We start from the raw sequence: 13,561 nt of genomic DNA, 5'->3' as shown, positions 1-13,561 counted from the left end.
GCCGCTGGCCCGGATGTTTCCCCTCGGTTGTTGGAGTACAAACTGAAGTCTTTGGTATATCATCAATCTGTGTGAGAATGTCAGGAGCAAGTGCGGAAAGAAACAGAGGAGATGGCAGCGGCGGCTCGCAGATGTAATCGTTTTCAGTGTTTGTTAAACGCTCGACATTTGTAAATGTGTTTTGCATTCTGCTGCCCCAGACACAAAAAGGTGCCATCAGCACTGGAGACAAACAGCGAAACGGGATTATTTAATAGAGCGTTGTGACGGAGAAATGATGGCTATTGTTCTGGATAAAGGGCAATAAAAAAGTAATCTTGTCTTTTTCTTGGGTCAGAAAACATGAGGAGGATTTGTTTTCAAAGAAAGTTACTGGACAGCCTCGAGGGGGTAAAAACCATTGTAATGAGGTGTTTTATTCTTTTGATTTCATGTGGGTTATTGCCAACATTCTGGACTGTTTATGGTAAATTGCTTGTAACATTTGATGGTTTTCTGTCAATTAAAGGTGCTGTGTGTAATATTTAGGATTGTTTCTGACAGAAATGCAATATAATATACAAAACTATGTCTTCACGGGTGTATAAAGTTGAGCCGCTGTAGTGCTTCAAAAGGGAGGAGTAAAGTGAGCCATTGGTTGCAATTTGCAACCTCACTGCTAGATGCTGCTAAATTTCATACACTGGACCTTTAAATAAAAGAGCATCACAAATAAACAAACAAACAAAAAATAGCACATGACAAAAAAGTAACTGGGATCACTCAGCAGAGGCTTGTTCGAGACCAAATGTCTTAAAATGAATTGCTATAATGAGCACTGCCTGGTTTATGAAATTCACAGCAGCAGATCTTATGGAAAATATTTCAAATTTAGTTTTAGCCACGTGGTAGCAAGTGATCTCAATATCAAACACAACTGTGTGTGAAATACTTAGTACGGAAACACTTTTCAGACATTTCTTTTGTTGTCTGGTGTCTGTTCAACTCGTGAGGACTGCTGCCGTTTTTAAAAAGCTACCATTTAGTTCAAGACAATTTAGTAATCTGAAATCATGCGTTAAGCCACCATGACTTCCTATAAATACATTTTACTGCCTCGACTAGTTGGTTTCAAAGTTGTCACATTTAATTGGTAGAGATGTTAAAATAATGAACAGACAAAAGTTTTATTATTGTATTTTAAAATGAATCTCATTTACGGTTCATGTTAATTGGCAAAACTGTTAATGCTTGTCTAGTTTTCTACATGATTTTTTCTTTTTTCTAACCTCTGGGGTTGTTTTATAAGACATTATTCCCTGCTGTGATCCGTCAAGTCAAGCATCTAAAATTATCGCCGCTAATGAGCGCCATTGACCCATGCGGCACATCGGCGAAGAATTTAAGAAGATCATAGGGGCGAAGTAAATTGCAAATGAGAGAATGGTTGTTATCTCTTTTAACCATCACATAAATCTTTTCATGATTGTTATTAGTTGAACTTGCATGCGCGCGCACAGAAGACAGCCTTATTTATTTAACGGATGCTTTTATTAAAAGTGTACGACATTAGCTGCGCTTGTTAAACGGGTTGGGCTGTGATGTATGATGATTGTGGAGTCAAACGGACAGGCTACATATCCATCATAATGCACGATTGCTGGAACACCAGTGCATATTTATTCTTTCTGCATATTATAAGAAGTGTACCCCCCCCGTGTACATCATTATCTGGTGTATTTCTATAAGCAGCCCATTTGTTCTCATATCAGTAAAACGGTCTGCTGTCTTGAATGGAATTCAAACGAGCTACGATGAACAATGAAAGCACCGTCTGAATACCTGGTATCTTTTTTGTGTTATTTGTGTGTATTATATGCGTGTGTGGCAAAATGGTTGAACGATACTTTCGATTGACTTGGTAACTAATTATATTCTCCGTGAGGTTGTCTAAGCCCTTGGGCAACGGCCAACTTTATTACTTTCGCCAAGCAACCACACCAATCTCAATCATTTTGATTGTAGCGCTGCCCGCAGCACTGCCAGACCGGCTGCGGTGTCTGCGCAGGGGGAAGAGAATCCTGAATTGAGCTTTGATTATCTTTCTCAGCTGTCTGGATTCTAACTAGTTCTTTCCCAGAACCAACACTTTCCCTTTATCTGCTTCATTATTTAGTTGGGTTTGAGAACGGCCGTTCCGCTCCGTAGGGACTTAACGTAGAATCTCTCTAGCATATTAGTCTTCGAACATCTCATTTGTAAGCCGACGTGCACGTCCGGTGCACATATCACAGAGCTTTATTCTTCTTTAAGGAGATTGGGTATCACTTACCGTGATCGTACAATTGATATACTTCCTAGAAGTGAAGTGTGTAACTTTTGTGATCTTTGAAAACTTCTCGGCTTAATATGTAGAGAGAATTCGAAATCCCTGATGGGTCAGCTTTTGGCTGAGCTGATGTTTTGAACGGAATTACATATAGTAGGTTGTTTAGATGGTAATGAAGTAGATGAACTGAACAATGGCTGATGGGGGGGACTGAGAATGACTAATAAGGGGTTTGAGAAAGCTGTTTGGATTTCATTTGAAGCGACTAGTGGAGCTTAAATCACAAACATTGCCTTGGAAGTCAACCAACCTGATTTCACGGGAAAATGGCCCCACTCTTAAAGGCCCAGGAGATAATGTATTTGCGAAATGAGCTCTGTAGAACAGTTTGTCCGTTTAAGGTTACTTTAGAAACAACATGATAAATTCCACGTAAGGGGACCTGCGGTGTATATAGATAGACATTGCTCATTCTAAGGTAATAAAGACATAACGTTTCTCTATGTAAGGTCTTCAAACATCTCTTAAGACATCACACCAAACGACCAAATTCATTAAAATAGTTACAAAGTGCCATAAAATATGTGTTGGCCCATAATACAAACCTGATCTGACAGGAATTCGTACGTATAATACGAGGTGGCTGATTCATATATGTGAATCGTACAAAAACATACGATTATTAGAAAAAAGCAATACTGAAGACCCCAACCCTTAACCTAACGTCACTGGCACTAAAGCAAATCGTACGAATAAGATCATGTGAATTCATACGAATTATCCACCTCGTAAAATACGTATGAATTCCCACGACATTGTCTTGATAAAACTGTTTCCAGCTGAAACTGAAGATAGAAAATAGTGTAGGGCAAAGGGTTAGGGTGGTAAAATTAAATGACTGGTGAAGTTAAAGAAATTTAGCCTTGAGGCAGACACTCATGAAAGATTATAAAAAGTATAAAACTCATAAAACATTGTTTTTTTTCTTCGATGGAATAACATGAAGTGATAAATCTTGCCACACTAGTCGAAAGCAAATACAATTGATTCCAATTTTGACCGTTGATTGATTTTTCTATTCTGTTATGACTGTGTATTTTTCAGTCCGTGCCCTTTACACATAACCTTTAAGTCACTCAAAGTGGAAAGTTATTTTGTATATCATTAAAATTCAGACATGTTTCAAACTTCAACTGACGTTTGTCTCCGTCTGTGTGTGTGCGAATGTGTGTTTGCAGTCATTCCACACTCTGTCTGCATGTCCATCACAAAGAACCGCATTCGCTTTGAAATAATTCGACAAGAAACTCAAATAATCACACAGACAATTGCATAAACGCTCCCATCAGACAAATATAGATCGTCTGTCTGACAATGTTCTGATAAGAAGTTATCAGATACTGAACTGAAAAGTATGCTTCTTTGCTTAAATTTATAAAATTAATACTTTACATTTGTTTAAAGGTCCAGTGTATACAATTTGCAGCATCTAGCGGTGAGGTTGGGAATTCAGTCACTCCACCCCTCCCTTTCAAAGCACTGGTGGACTAGGATGCCGTCACATTTTTACTTCTTTTCTGAAGGAGACAAAAAGTTTGTCTGTTTTGAGCCACCGTAGAAACAACATGGCGAATTCCATGCAAGGGGACCCGCGGTGTATGTAGATATAAATAACTCATTCTTAGGTCATAAAAACATATTGCTTCATTAGGAAAGGTCTTTACACACCTCTGAAGACATACTTATGTATATTATATTGCATTTCTGTCAATGGATCCTCCTAAAAATACACATTGGACTTTTAATACCTCATTTTTAGGAAAAGATTTTTAGTGTGTTGACTTTTATTTTGCCTAAAACTTTCTAAATTTGCTTATTAATGCCATTAGATGTATGTGAGGGTCTTTTGGGGGTTAGAAAATATCATTAGTCTACACTCTTAAAAATAAAGGTGCTTGAAAGGTTCTTCACAGTGATGCCATAGAAGAACCATTTTTGGTTCCACAAAGAACCTTCGGTCGAAGAACCCTCTTTTTCATACTTTTTTATAGTCTAAATACCCTTTTTTTAATCCAAAATAACCTTTAGGGAAGCAGAAAGGTTCTTCGGATGTGAAAAGTTCTTATGGAACCAAAAGGTTCTTCTATGGCATTGAATAAGCTATGGCATTTATGTATGAAAACAATGGAAGTCTATGAGATGTTCACTATAATACAGTCAAATAGACCTGTTTGCTTGTCTGTATGTGCATGTGTGTTGCTGTGTTGCCGGTACAGGTCAGTGCTCACATGCTTGAATTCACCTGCGACCAAATACATCCACATCCACAGTCACGTCAGAAGCCATTAAAATCACGTTCCCAGCCAGCAGCATTTGAATAGAAACAAATCTGAAGGGGTGTTTTTGAATGAAAAACATTCCTGCTCAATAAAGCTTTTAAATCAATTGAGAAAAACCGGGTCACAGACCTTTTCCATTTAACCGAACAGCTGTTATGTGGCTAAATTTATTCTTAATCACAAGCCACGTCGCAATTTGTTTATATTTTGATTCTGAGTTTTGCGTCACTGAAAGCCACTTTCCTGTCTCACTTTAGATTATAGTCCATGCTCGGGAGTGTTCATTTCTCTATCAGGACTTTAGGACTTTATGGGTTTGAGCAATTTATCATGTTTACACAGATATAGATCATGACAGGCTAAACCTGCTACTTCTGTGCTGTGCAAGCATACCGTAACATAAATGATGACCACACTATACGTTTGTGTGGAAGATATAGTGTTTCCCTCCCGGATATAGTTGTATATTTGTGTTAGTATCCTCAGAGAGAGAGAAAGAGAGAGAGAGAGAGAAGCTCGAGGCTTTTTAAGACCACATGCTAAGTGTAAATAAGGGGAAGCTGAGAGAGTAAGATCGACAGAGAGACCGGATAAAGACAATGTGACATAAATATGTCGAAATCCATCTCATCCATAGAAAGATGACCTGTCATCCTCGGTGTCATTAAACAGAAAACGTTGCTTATTGATTTCTCAATCACTCCCCCAACTTCATCTCCAGCCGAAAATAATCATCGTTCTGCCCATTTAAGGTGCCTTTTATTTGAGATTTATAAGATTTATATTTTTTTATCCAAAACACTAGCTATTCTTGGCAATGTGTAAAAGCAGCTGCTTTGTATATTCTTTTAAAGGATGGCCGCGCTGTTTGACAAAATACTTATCCGTTTCAGACTAACTCTAACAGTTTGTGTCATACTGTTTGGAAAGGGGGCTTATTGCTGGCATATCGTACAGAAAAATATTTCAACGCAGCCAAAATGTCCAGTTCAAAGGCCCAGTGTATGAGATTTAGCAGCATCTAGTGGTAAGGTTGCGAATTGCAACCAATGGCTCACTTTACTTCTCCCTTTGAAGCACTATGGTGGCTAAAACATTGTGCTTCTTTGCAAAAGGTATATAGATAGAAAAAGCTAATTCTAAGGTCTATTTACACCTCTGAAGACATAGTTAAGTATATTATTCCTTCCAAAAAAATACACAGCACCTTTAAATCTGAGTTAGACAGTGTTCTGTTATGTTTTGTTCTGGTTTAGTTCACTCTGTTCCCATTTTACCTGTATTCATTCATTAGTTTCCATAGTTGTTAATAAGTCCTGAACTTGTTTCTGTTTCCCTTGATTCTGTTTCTCTGTGTATTTAAGCCCTGTGTTTTCAGGAGTTCACTGTCTGGTATTGTCTTTATGTTAACGTGTGTTTCTGTTTTAGGCTCCTGTGGATTTATTAAAGATGCCCTTTTTGGATTATACTCCGTTGTTGTGCACTTATATATATATATATATATATATATATATATATATATATATATATATATATATAATATATATATAGCCATTACGTTACATCATGATAAAAGTTTTTCATTATACCTGGACCTCACAGTGGAAAAAAACGCATCATGAAAATGATGTAATGTTGGATATATTGCCCCTTTAAAAACTAATTTAGACACACATGCTATCCATTTGTTGACGTGCAAATGAGACAATTTCCAGAGCTACGACCGTCAACATTAGCATGTTATCTACACGGCAAGTGAGCATTGATTATAATCTGAGTTTGCAATGCAAATGACATTGATTGTAATTGGAGAAACCTATTTGGTTGCGTCACGGTTTTCTTTTGCATTGTGCATGCAGGGAACTACACAATTCTGGAGATGACTGCTATTTCAGTTCAAGTTAAACAGAAAACCTTTTTCGTTTTCTGAGCTGTAATGTGAGGCATTTGGTTTCAGTTCACTGTGTAGGCAAAAGCTGAGCTAATGTACATCATTATACTACCGTAATACATCAGTGACACCAAGGTGCAGGAACATGACAAAGCACACAGGCTATCAAAACGTCTTTGGCCAGCGTTAACCCTGCTGCTGAATAAGTATGTTAAATACACACACACATTTGCCAAGCACACAGTCAATCGAGATCATTTTCAGATAAATATTATGCCTGAACTGTTTGGGGATAAACAGCCATAAACATGATTTATTGCAATGACAACAGTTTACAAAAGGGTAGTTGAGCAAAACATTAATAAGATTTCTCCTGACAAGATACTTACTGTATGCATCAGTAGCTATTCTGCATAATTAGTTCATATGCACAATGTGATGGACGGACTTAATGAGTTTTACAGTCTGACTTGAGGGTATGTCTTAATGTTGCACACCGAAAATGAAGCTATGTCATAAAAAATGTCACATTTAAATAAAAGTATTTGAATGATTTCATTGTGAGTCTTCATATGTGTTAAAGATTTCCAGTATCGAAAGCAAAATGGGAAGTCAAACATACTAAAAGGCACACCGTTGAATATTGTTTGTTTGTACTTGTTTTTGCATTAAGGTTTTTTGTGCCAATTCCAGGTGTTCGATTGTCTTCACACCATGGCACAAAAACAAGATTACCTTGTAACCAATGTCACCAGAATAGCTTTTCCTTGAGTCTGTCTATAATGAATCTTCAAGTGTTTTTTATTGAGTCCAGTTTACATGTAAGAGCTCATTTTAAATCCCATTAGAACAATTCGTGTGACCATTCAAAATAAACGTAGCCTGTCCATGTTGCGCTATGTGTGTGCGCAATGGAGATCAGTCAGTTCGGTTTTTCATTATAAGAAAGATAAATCATCATAAGCATCTTCATCCTTCTCTGTCTGCCTCTCGTCTCTGTTGAAAACACTGTGGGTTTGGCTTCCATCCATCCACACTGTGAATGAGTGTAATTCCGTCCTGCGCGTCAGAGGCGCTTGAGCTGCCCACCTCACCTGAACCTCGCACTTTCCTCCAGGGCAAAAACAACTTACAGCGTCATTTAAAATGTTCTTTTTTTAATTCAGTGTACGAATATGTTCTTCTATTATTTGTTTTATAACCCTGCTCGTTATGCATCCTAAGGTGAGGAGGGGATCGTTGGACACTGGCAAGACATTGGTGAGTCATATACGCTATTTCGTTCCAAGCGCGCATTTTATTTTCCGCAATAAAACGGGAATTAATAATAAGGAATAAGATGGTTTGTAAAAATAGCTGTGTCCTCGTTTACTTTGCGCTCGGTCACGGATCATCGGAAACGCTCGAATCCGCGCACAAGGAAGTGTGCCGTGAAGTTTTTTATGGACTGTAATGTGCGCCCGTCTCTGGTGATATTGATGTACACTGTACCTGTTCATCTCAGGCTTAGCTCTTGGATAAAGACTCGAACCTTCAATGAGCAAAATATATTTGGCTTAACGAAAGAACCTGACAAGTTTTTTGTCGTCGAGGATGCGCGTGAATAGAGAAGACGGAAAGAGAAAATGTGAGATTAGCTAGATGTTTTTTTTTCTGGAGTGCGCTCTTTGCAAAGCTATGCAAAAAATGCATATTCCTGGATGGAGATCTAATGGTCTGTGGTAGGTGTGATATAAATGTTGACCTGGTTCAGTGTTGTCATTGCATTGGATTTCGGTGTGTTTTTATTTTTATTTTAGAGAAACACAACACACTTGATGTCAAATAAATGTTGTTTATGTGAATGATATATGATGTATATTACCTATCTATCTATCTATCTATCTATCTATCTATCTATCTATCTATCTATCTATCTATCTATCTATCTATCTATCTATCTATCTATCTATCTATCTATCTATCTATCTATCTATCTATCTATCTATCTATCTATCTATCATCTATCTATCACAGCATAACATGGCAATATGACAAATGGATTCCCTCAATTTAATCAATGGCTCCGTTGGGAGCAACGACCTGACCATTGGTGAGGATTCATCTGACGTGACCCTGAACCATGCCTTGCTAGAGCTCGGGGACAGCACCAATCTTCTCGGTGTCCAGGTTGTCCTGATCCTGGCGTACTGTACCATCATTCTTTTGGGTGTGGTGGGAAACTCTCTGGTGATTTACGTTGTCTACAAATTCAAGACGCTTCGCACCGTCACCAACTTCTTCATCGCAAACCTCGCCGTGGCTGATCTGCTCGTTAACACATTGTGTCTCCCATTTACTCTGGCTTACACTCTACTGGGAGAATGGAAGTTCGGACAAGTTCTTTGTTTCACTCTTCCGTACGCTCAGGGTCTGGCTGTCCACGTTTCTACGGTGACTTTAAATGTAATTGCTCTGGATCGACACAGATGCATCATTTACCATCTAGATACCCGCATGTCGAAGGACACCTGCTTTCTGGTCATTGCTGTCACCTGGGTGATAAGCGCCGTCCTGGCAAGCCCGCTGGCCATCTTTAGGGAGTACGGGGTTGTGGAGCTGTCTCCAGATGAGTCCATTGAAGTTTGTACGGAGAAGTGGCCCGGGAGTAGCACAGATGGCACGATATACTCGTGAGTATTGTAATGAAGCTCTCTGTGAACAAAAATAGCGTCTCCTAGATAAATGGAAAACAAATGGAGCCTTTTGCTTATGTCACCTGGTTCGCAAATATTTCTAGCTCAATGATCTTGCTGTGTAGGAACTTATTTCTATATTTTTAATGACTGATGAGAGCTGATACTTGAATGAAGCATAGTTGTCACTCCGTTTTGTCACCTGAGCTGCAGAAGAGCGACCTTTGAGCCATTTCATACTTTGTACTAAATGTATATAATGTCTCTATACATATTTATTACTTTCGAACTTTCAACGTTTATATAACCGGACAAATTTCATGCATAATAGAAAAAATTGTGCCGAGATGTGGTGATGACGGTGGTTTGTCATTTCTCCAGAATCTCTATGCTGTTGCTGCAGTATGTGTTGCCTCTCGCAGTCATCTGTTTTGCATACATCCGTATCTGGAGTAAACTCCGCAGCCACGTCGGCCCAGCTGGCCGCAACGACAGGCACCAGCACCGACGCAAGACCACCAAGATGCTGGTGATGATGGTGTGTAGAGAACTGTTGCATCAATGACAGTTTAGCGATAGTCACTAATACTAGTTAAACACATTTCATTTTAAGCTGGTTCAGGTCAACCGGTTTAGGGTTTGGGTAGGTTAAAATCCAGTTTGTATCATTGTAGAATATTTCACCATTTTCCTACGGTATTATTCAAAACATCTGAATGCTGATTAAACAAAAAATTCAAATACAAGAGTGAGTACTTTAAAACATGGATTTATAAATGCGTTCTGATGTTTATGTTGTACGTTTGTTTATCTTAAAGGGACAGTTCACCCAAAAATTTGAATTCTGTCTCCATTTACTCACCGTCGAGTTGCTCCTAATCTGTTTAAATGTCTTTGTTCTGATTCCATTGTAATTTATCCTACTATTATAGTCAATGGTGGATGAGCACTGTTTGGTTACAAACATTTTCCAAATAGCCAACAGGGGTTTCATAATAATCCAACAACCTTTTGTGCATTGGATCAGTGTGAATTAGCCTTAAAAAGTTTGGTATAGAATGAGACGAAGATGTAGATTTGACTTTTCACGATAACCAAATATTTCACCTTTTATTTTAGGTTGTGGTTTTTGCGTTTAGCTGGCTGCCTTTCCACGCCTTCCAGCTCGCCACTGACATCGGCAGCAACGTTCTGGTCATGAAAGACTTCCGTCTACTTTACACCATATTCCACATCGTGGCGATGTGCTCGACGTTCGCCAACCCGCTTCTGTACGGCTGGATGAACCGGAACTACCGAAGCGCCTTTGTCGCCGTCTTCCGCTGCCAAGAACGCCTGGATTCCCTCCACGCCGAAGCCCAGGGAAGCACGGCGGTCCGCAAAAAAACGAAAAAAAAAAATTTGGAAGCCCAAGATATGGTGACGCCGCAACTCAATGCGACAGACGTCTGAGGTCATTTCACAAGTGCGGTGGGCCAACGTGAAATTCCATCGTGAGACGATGCGTCTTCTCATCATCTCCACCAGTGTGTGAGCAATATCCACACGGTGACTGATGGATATGTTTATAAATGATATATACATGTATATATTGTATGTCATCACCTAACAAAGACTTTTGAATCTGTAAAGAATATGAAAGCATTAGCTTGTGTGGACTTAAGGGCGAGTTGTGCACTCGAATAGCCCTGATAAAGTGTTAACAGCAAATTGCGTCTCCTTTCATGTGAAAGTAATTTGCTCGGAGGCTTACCTTTAGACTCCCTACGGTAGAAGAGAGATGTTTTTACCCCTGCAGTATGAATGTTTCAACACGAAGAGCTGCTATACACGCTCTGTTGAACCGCGAGGGACTGCCTGCCGGTTCAGTATTTCTCATACACAAACAACTAACGTATTTAATGGTTAACGTTAAATACAGCTCAAGAGTCATCTTTGATGTGCACTTGACAGATGATGGAGAAAAGGACATGGGCTGGATCACCTTTTTTAACATAAGCCTGTATAAACAGATGTGCATGAGCAAATATTACAACTATAGATGTAAAATGACAGCAACATTGTACTGTTGTAAATGTGACTTCTGTACAATGTCTGTTCTGTATCACCGTTGCAACCACTTTGCCACTTGAATGTAATATGTGATAAATCAAAAATATGTAAAAAAGAATATAGGCTATAAATATGACATAAAGCTTACATAATCTGCCTTACAGTGTACAGTGTACATGTGGTGAATGGTGTTCTATCAACATGATGGTAAATCAACATGAAAAACGTCTTATTTTCTTATGTGCCGTGATGTCCCGAAAGAAATTAATTCAAAGCTGCTTTAAGCAAAAAGAGATGACTCATGCAAGCTATGAGACTTCTGCCGTATTTCTGTCCGTTTCAGCACTAGGTGACTTTCTTTAACCAGCTGAATGCATGAAATGAGAATACCAGCTTCAAAATAACACTGTGTGCATCCCGCTTCAGTTTTAGTATGTAAATGTAGAATTATTCATATGACAGTTATAGAAATGCGATCTATAACTGTGTTGTTTGTTTGTTGAATGGAATACAAATCTTACTTTGATGACAATATCCGTGGCATGCTGTCCATTATCAATTTACATTTGTTTTTTAAGGCTCTCTTCACAGTTTTCCATTGTGGCAAAGCCGCTTTACAGGGAAGACATTTTAGAATGAAAGACATTCAATTCCGGCTTATATGGAAATGGCCAAAAAAGATGGATACACTCCATTAATGTCGGGTTATTTTCAACCCATCGTTGGGTCACAAATTGGGTTGTAATTCAACCTCTAGTATTTTCAAGAGGATATTAAAAACAGGACAATTATAAAATACAAACTTGTGTTAATGTGTGCATTTTTATTATGGTATTGTAATGTAAAAAGACAATACCTACACTGTGAAAAAGCTAATAAAAATGGATATTTTCGGGCAGCTGAGATGGCAGAAATAAACTGCAAAATAACAGTTTTTCCCTGTAAAAATTACACGGTTTCCTTGTAAATTTGCTGTATTTTCATTCATTTAAAACAATTGGGTTTACAACTATGAATTTACTATAGACATTCCAGGGTAGATGTGGCTACCCAGTGTGTTTTTTAGAAAGATTATTGTCCACATTATTATTATTTTCGAAAGCATGCCGCAGATGAACTTTTCAACCCAGAAAATTCTGTTATAACAAGAACAAGACGATGATGAGTCAGAATGTCAAACAGCCCAGCTAATGAAAGTCTCTTTCGACTGGTGCCTGATTACTTTAGATGACACACAAAATGAACACAATCACATTTCTAGGGATCTTTAAAACATGAAAGTTTTCATTTTAATTAGTTTATGTTTGAAAGTACATAAACACAAACAGCTGCTGGTGTTTATTAACCAGCGTTTGTTTTATCAGATTTCAGTAAGAAAACATTTTAATTAAAGATTCAACACGATTCATTGACACGGCACTTCTAGACATATATACTGTATTTGTGTACTCAATCTGTTTTTGTGAAATGTTACACTGTATGAACAGATGTGTTTACATTTGAAAAGACAGCACCTGCAAATACATGATATATACCGAAAGAGTGTTCTTTTAGTTTTTATTGTGCAAGTTACTATTTATTGGATTAATTGAAAAAACGATAAGTTAATATTAGAGGGATAGTTTACAGAACATTCTCTCATTATTTGATTGTTACAAATCTGTTTAAATGTGTTTGATCTGATGAACACAGAGAATGAAATTCGGAAGATTGTCAGTAACCAAACAGAACTCATCCCCCATTGACTGCCATAGTAAGGAAAATAAATACTTAAATTAAATTGGTCAACAATCACTTTAAGACTGAGGTCAGGAGCTTCGCTAATGCTGATATTGATCGTCCTGATCTCGGTTCAGATTTCTTATTTTGTTTCCACACATGGGGCTTTAGATAAGAGCTCATAATGTATTTGTACATCAAACAGCCTCACTGCATTAAACGCAAGCCATGCGAATACGATTTCATTTAGTCAGACAATATATTTGATGTGTCTTTCTGAGGTACGTATGTAATCATTTATGGTTGGTGGCGCTAGAGAGACCACCAAAACTGGTCAGACTGAAGTTCAGACCCTCTCCTATCTCTGTGCTCTGAATTTGGCTTGAAGCTGTGGCCCTTTACACAGCTCTGTTTTATGGCTTTTTGCAACAGATCATAAAAATTTCATTATTTCAGGAGTTGCTGCACTAGTGCCCTATTTTGTAGAGCTCTTTACAGTCCTTGTCTGCTGCTGTGATGTATATGGCGCTCTTTGCATGGGTATACTTAAACCTGATTCTAATAATACCAAGTGTAA

At 38.2% G+C, this 13,561-nt stretch overlaps 1 protein-coding gene across 1 annotated transcript; it reads left to right on the top strand.

Annotated features, from left to right (window-relative positions):
- Nucleotides 1-7,475: 7,475 nt before the first annotated feature.
- Nucleotides 7,476-12,057, top strand: npy2rl (neuropeptide Y receptor Y2, like). Its single transcript, XM_079461914.1, has 4 exons — nucleotides 7,476-7,798; nucleotides 8,555-9,210; nucleotides 9,595-9,751; nucleotides 10,333-12,057. The coding sequence occupies exons 2-4, from the start codon at nucleotides 8,576-8,578 to the stop codon at nucleotides 10,663-10,665; spliced, it is 1,125 nt and encodes a 374-aa protein (XP_079318040.1). The 5' UTR covers nucleotides 7,476-7,798; nucleotides 8,555-8,575; the 3' UTR covers nucleotides 10,666-12,057.
- The last annotated feature ends 1,504 nt before the right edge of the window (nucleotides 12,058-13,561 follow it).

This window comes from Barbatula barbatula, assembly GCF_947034865.1.
Source record: "Barbatula barbatula genome assembly, chromosome: 8".
Taxonomy (NCBI): domain Eukaryota; kingdom Metazoa; phylum Chordata; class Actinopteri; order Cypriniformes; family Nemacheilidae; genus Barbatula; species Barbatula barbatula.
Note: the sequence above shows the minus strand (reverse complement) of the source record. Positions and strands in the feature narration are given on the sequence as shown.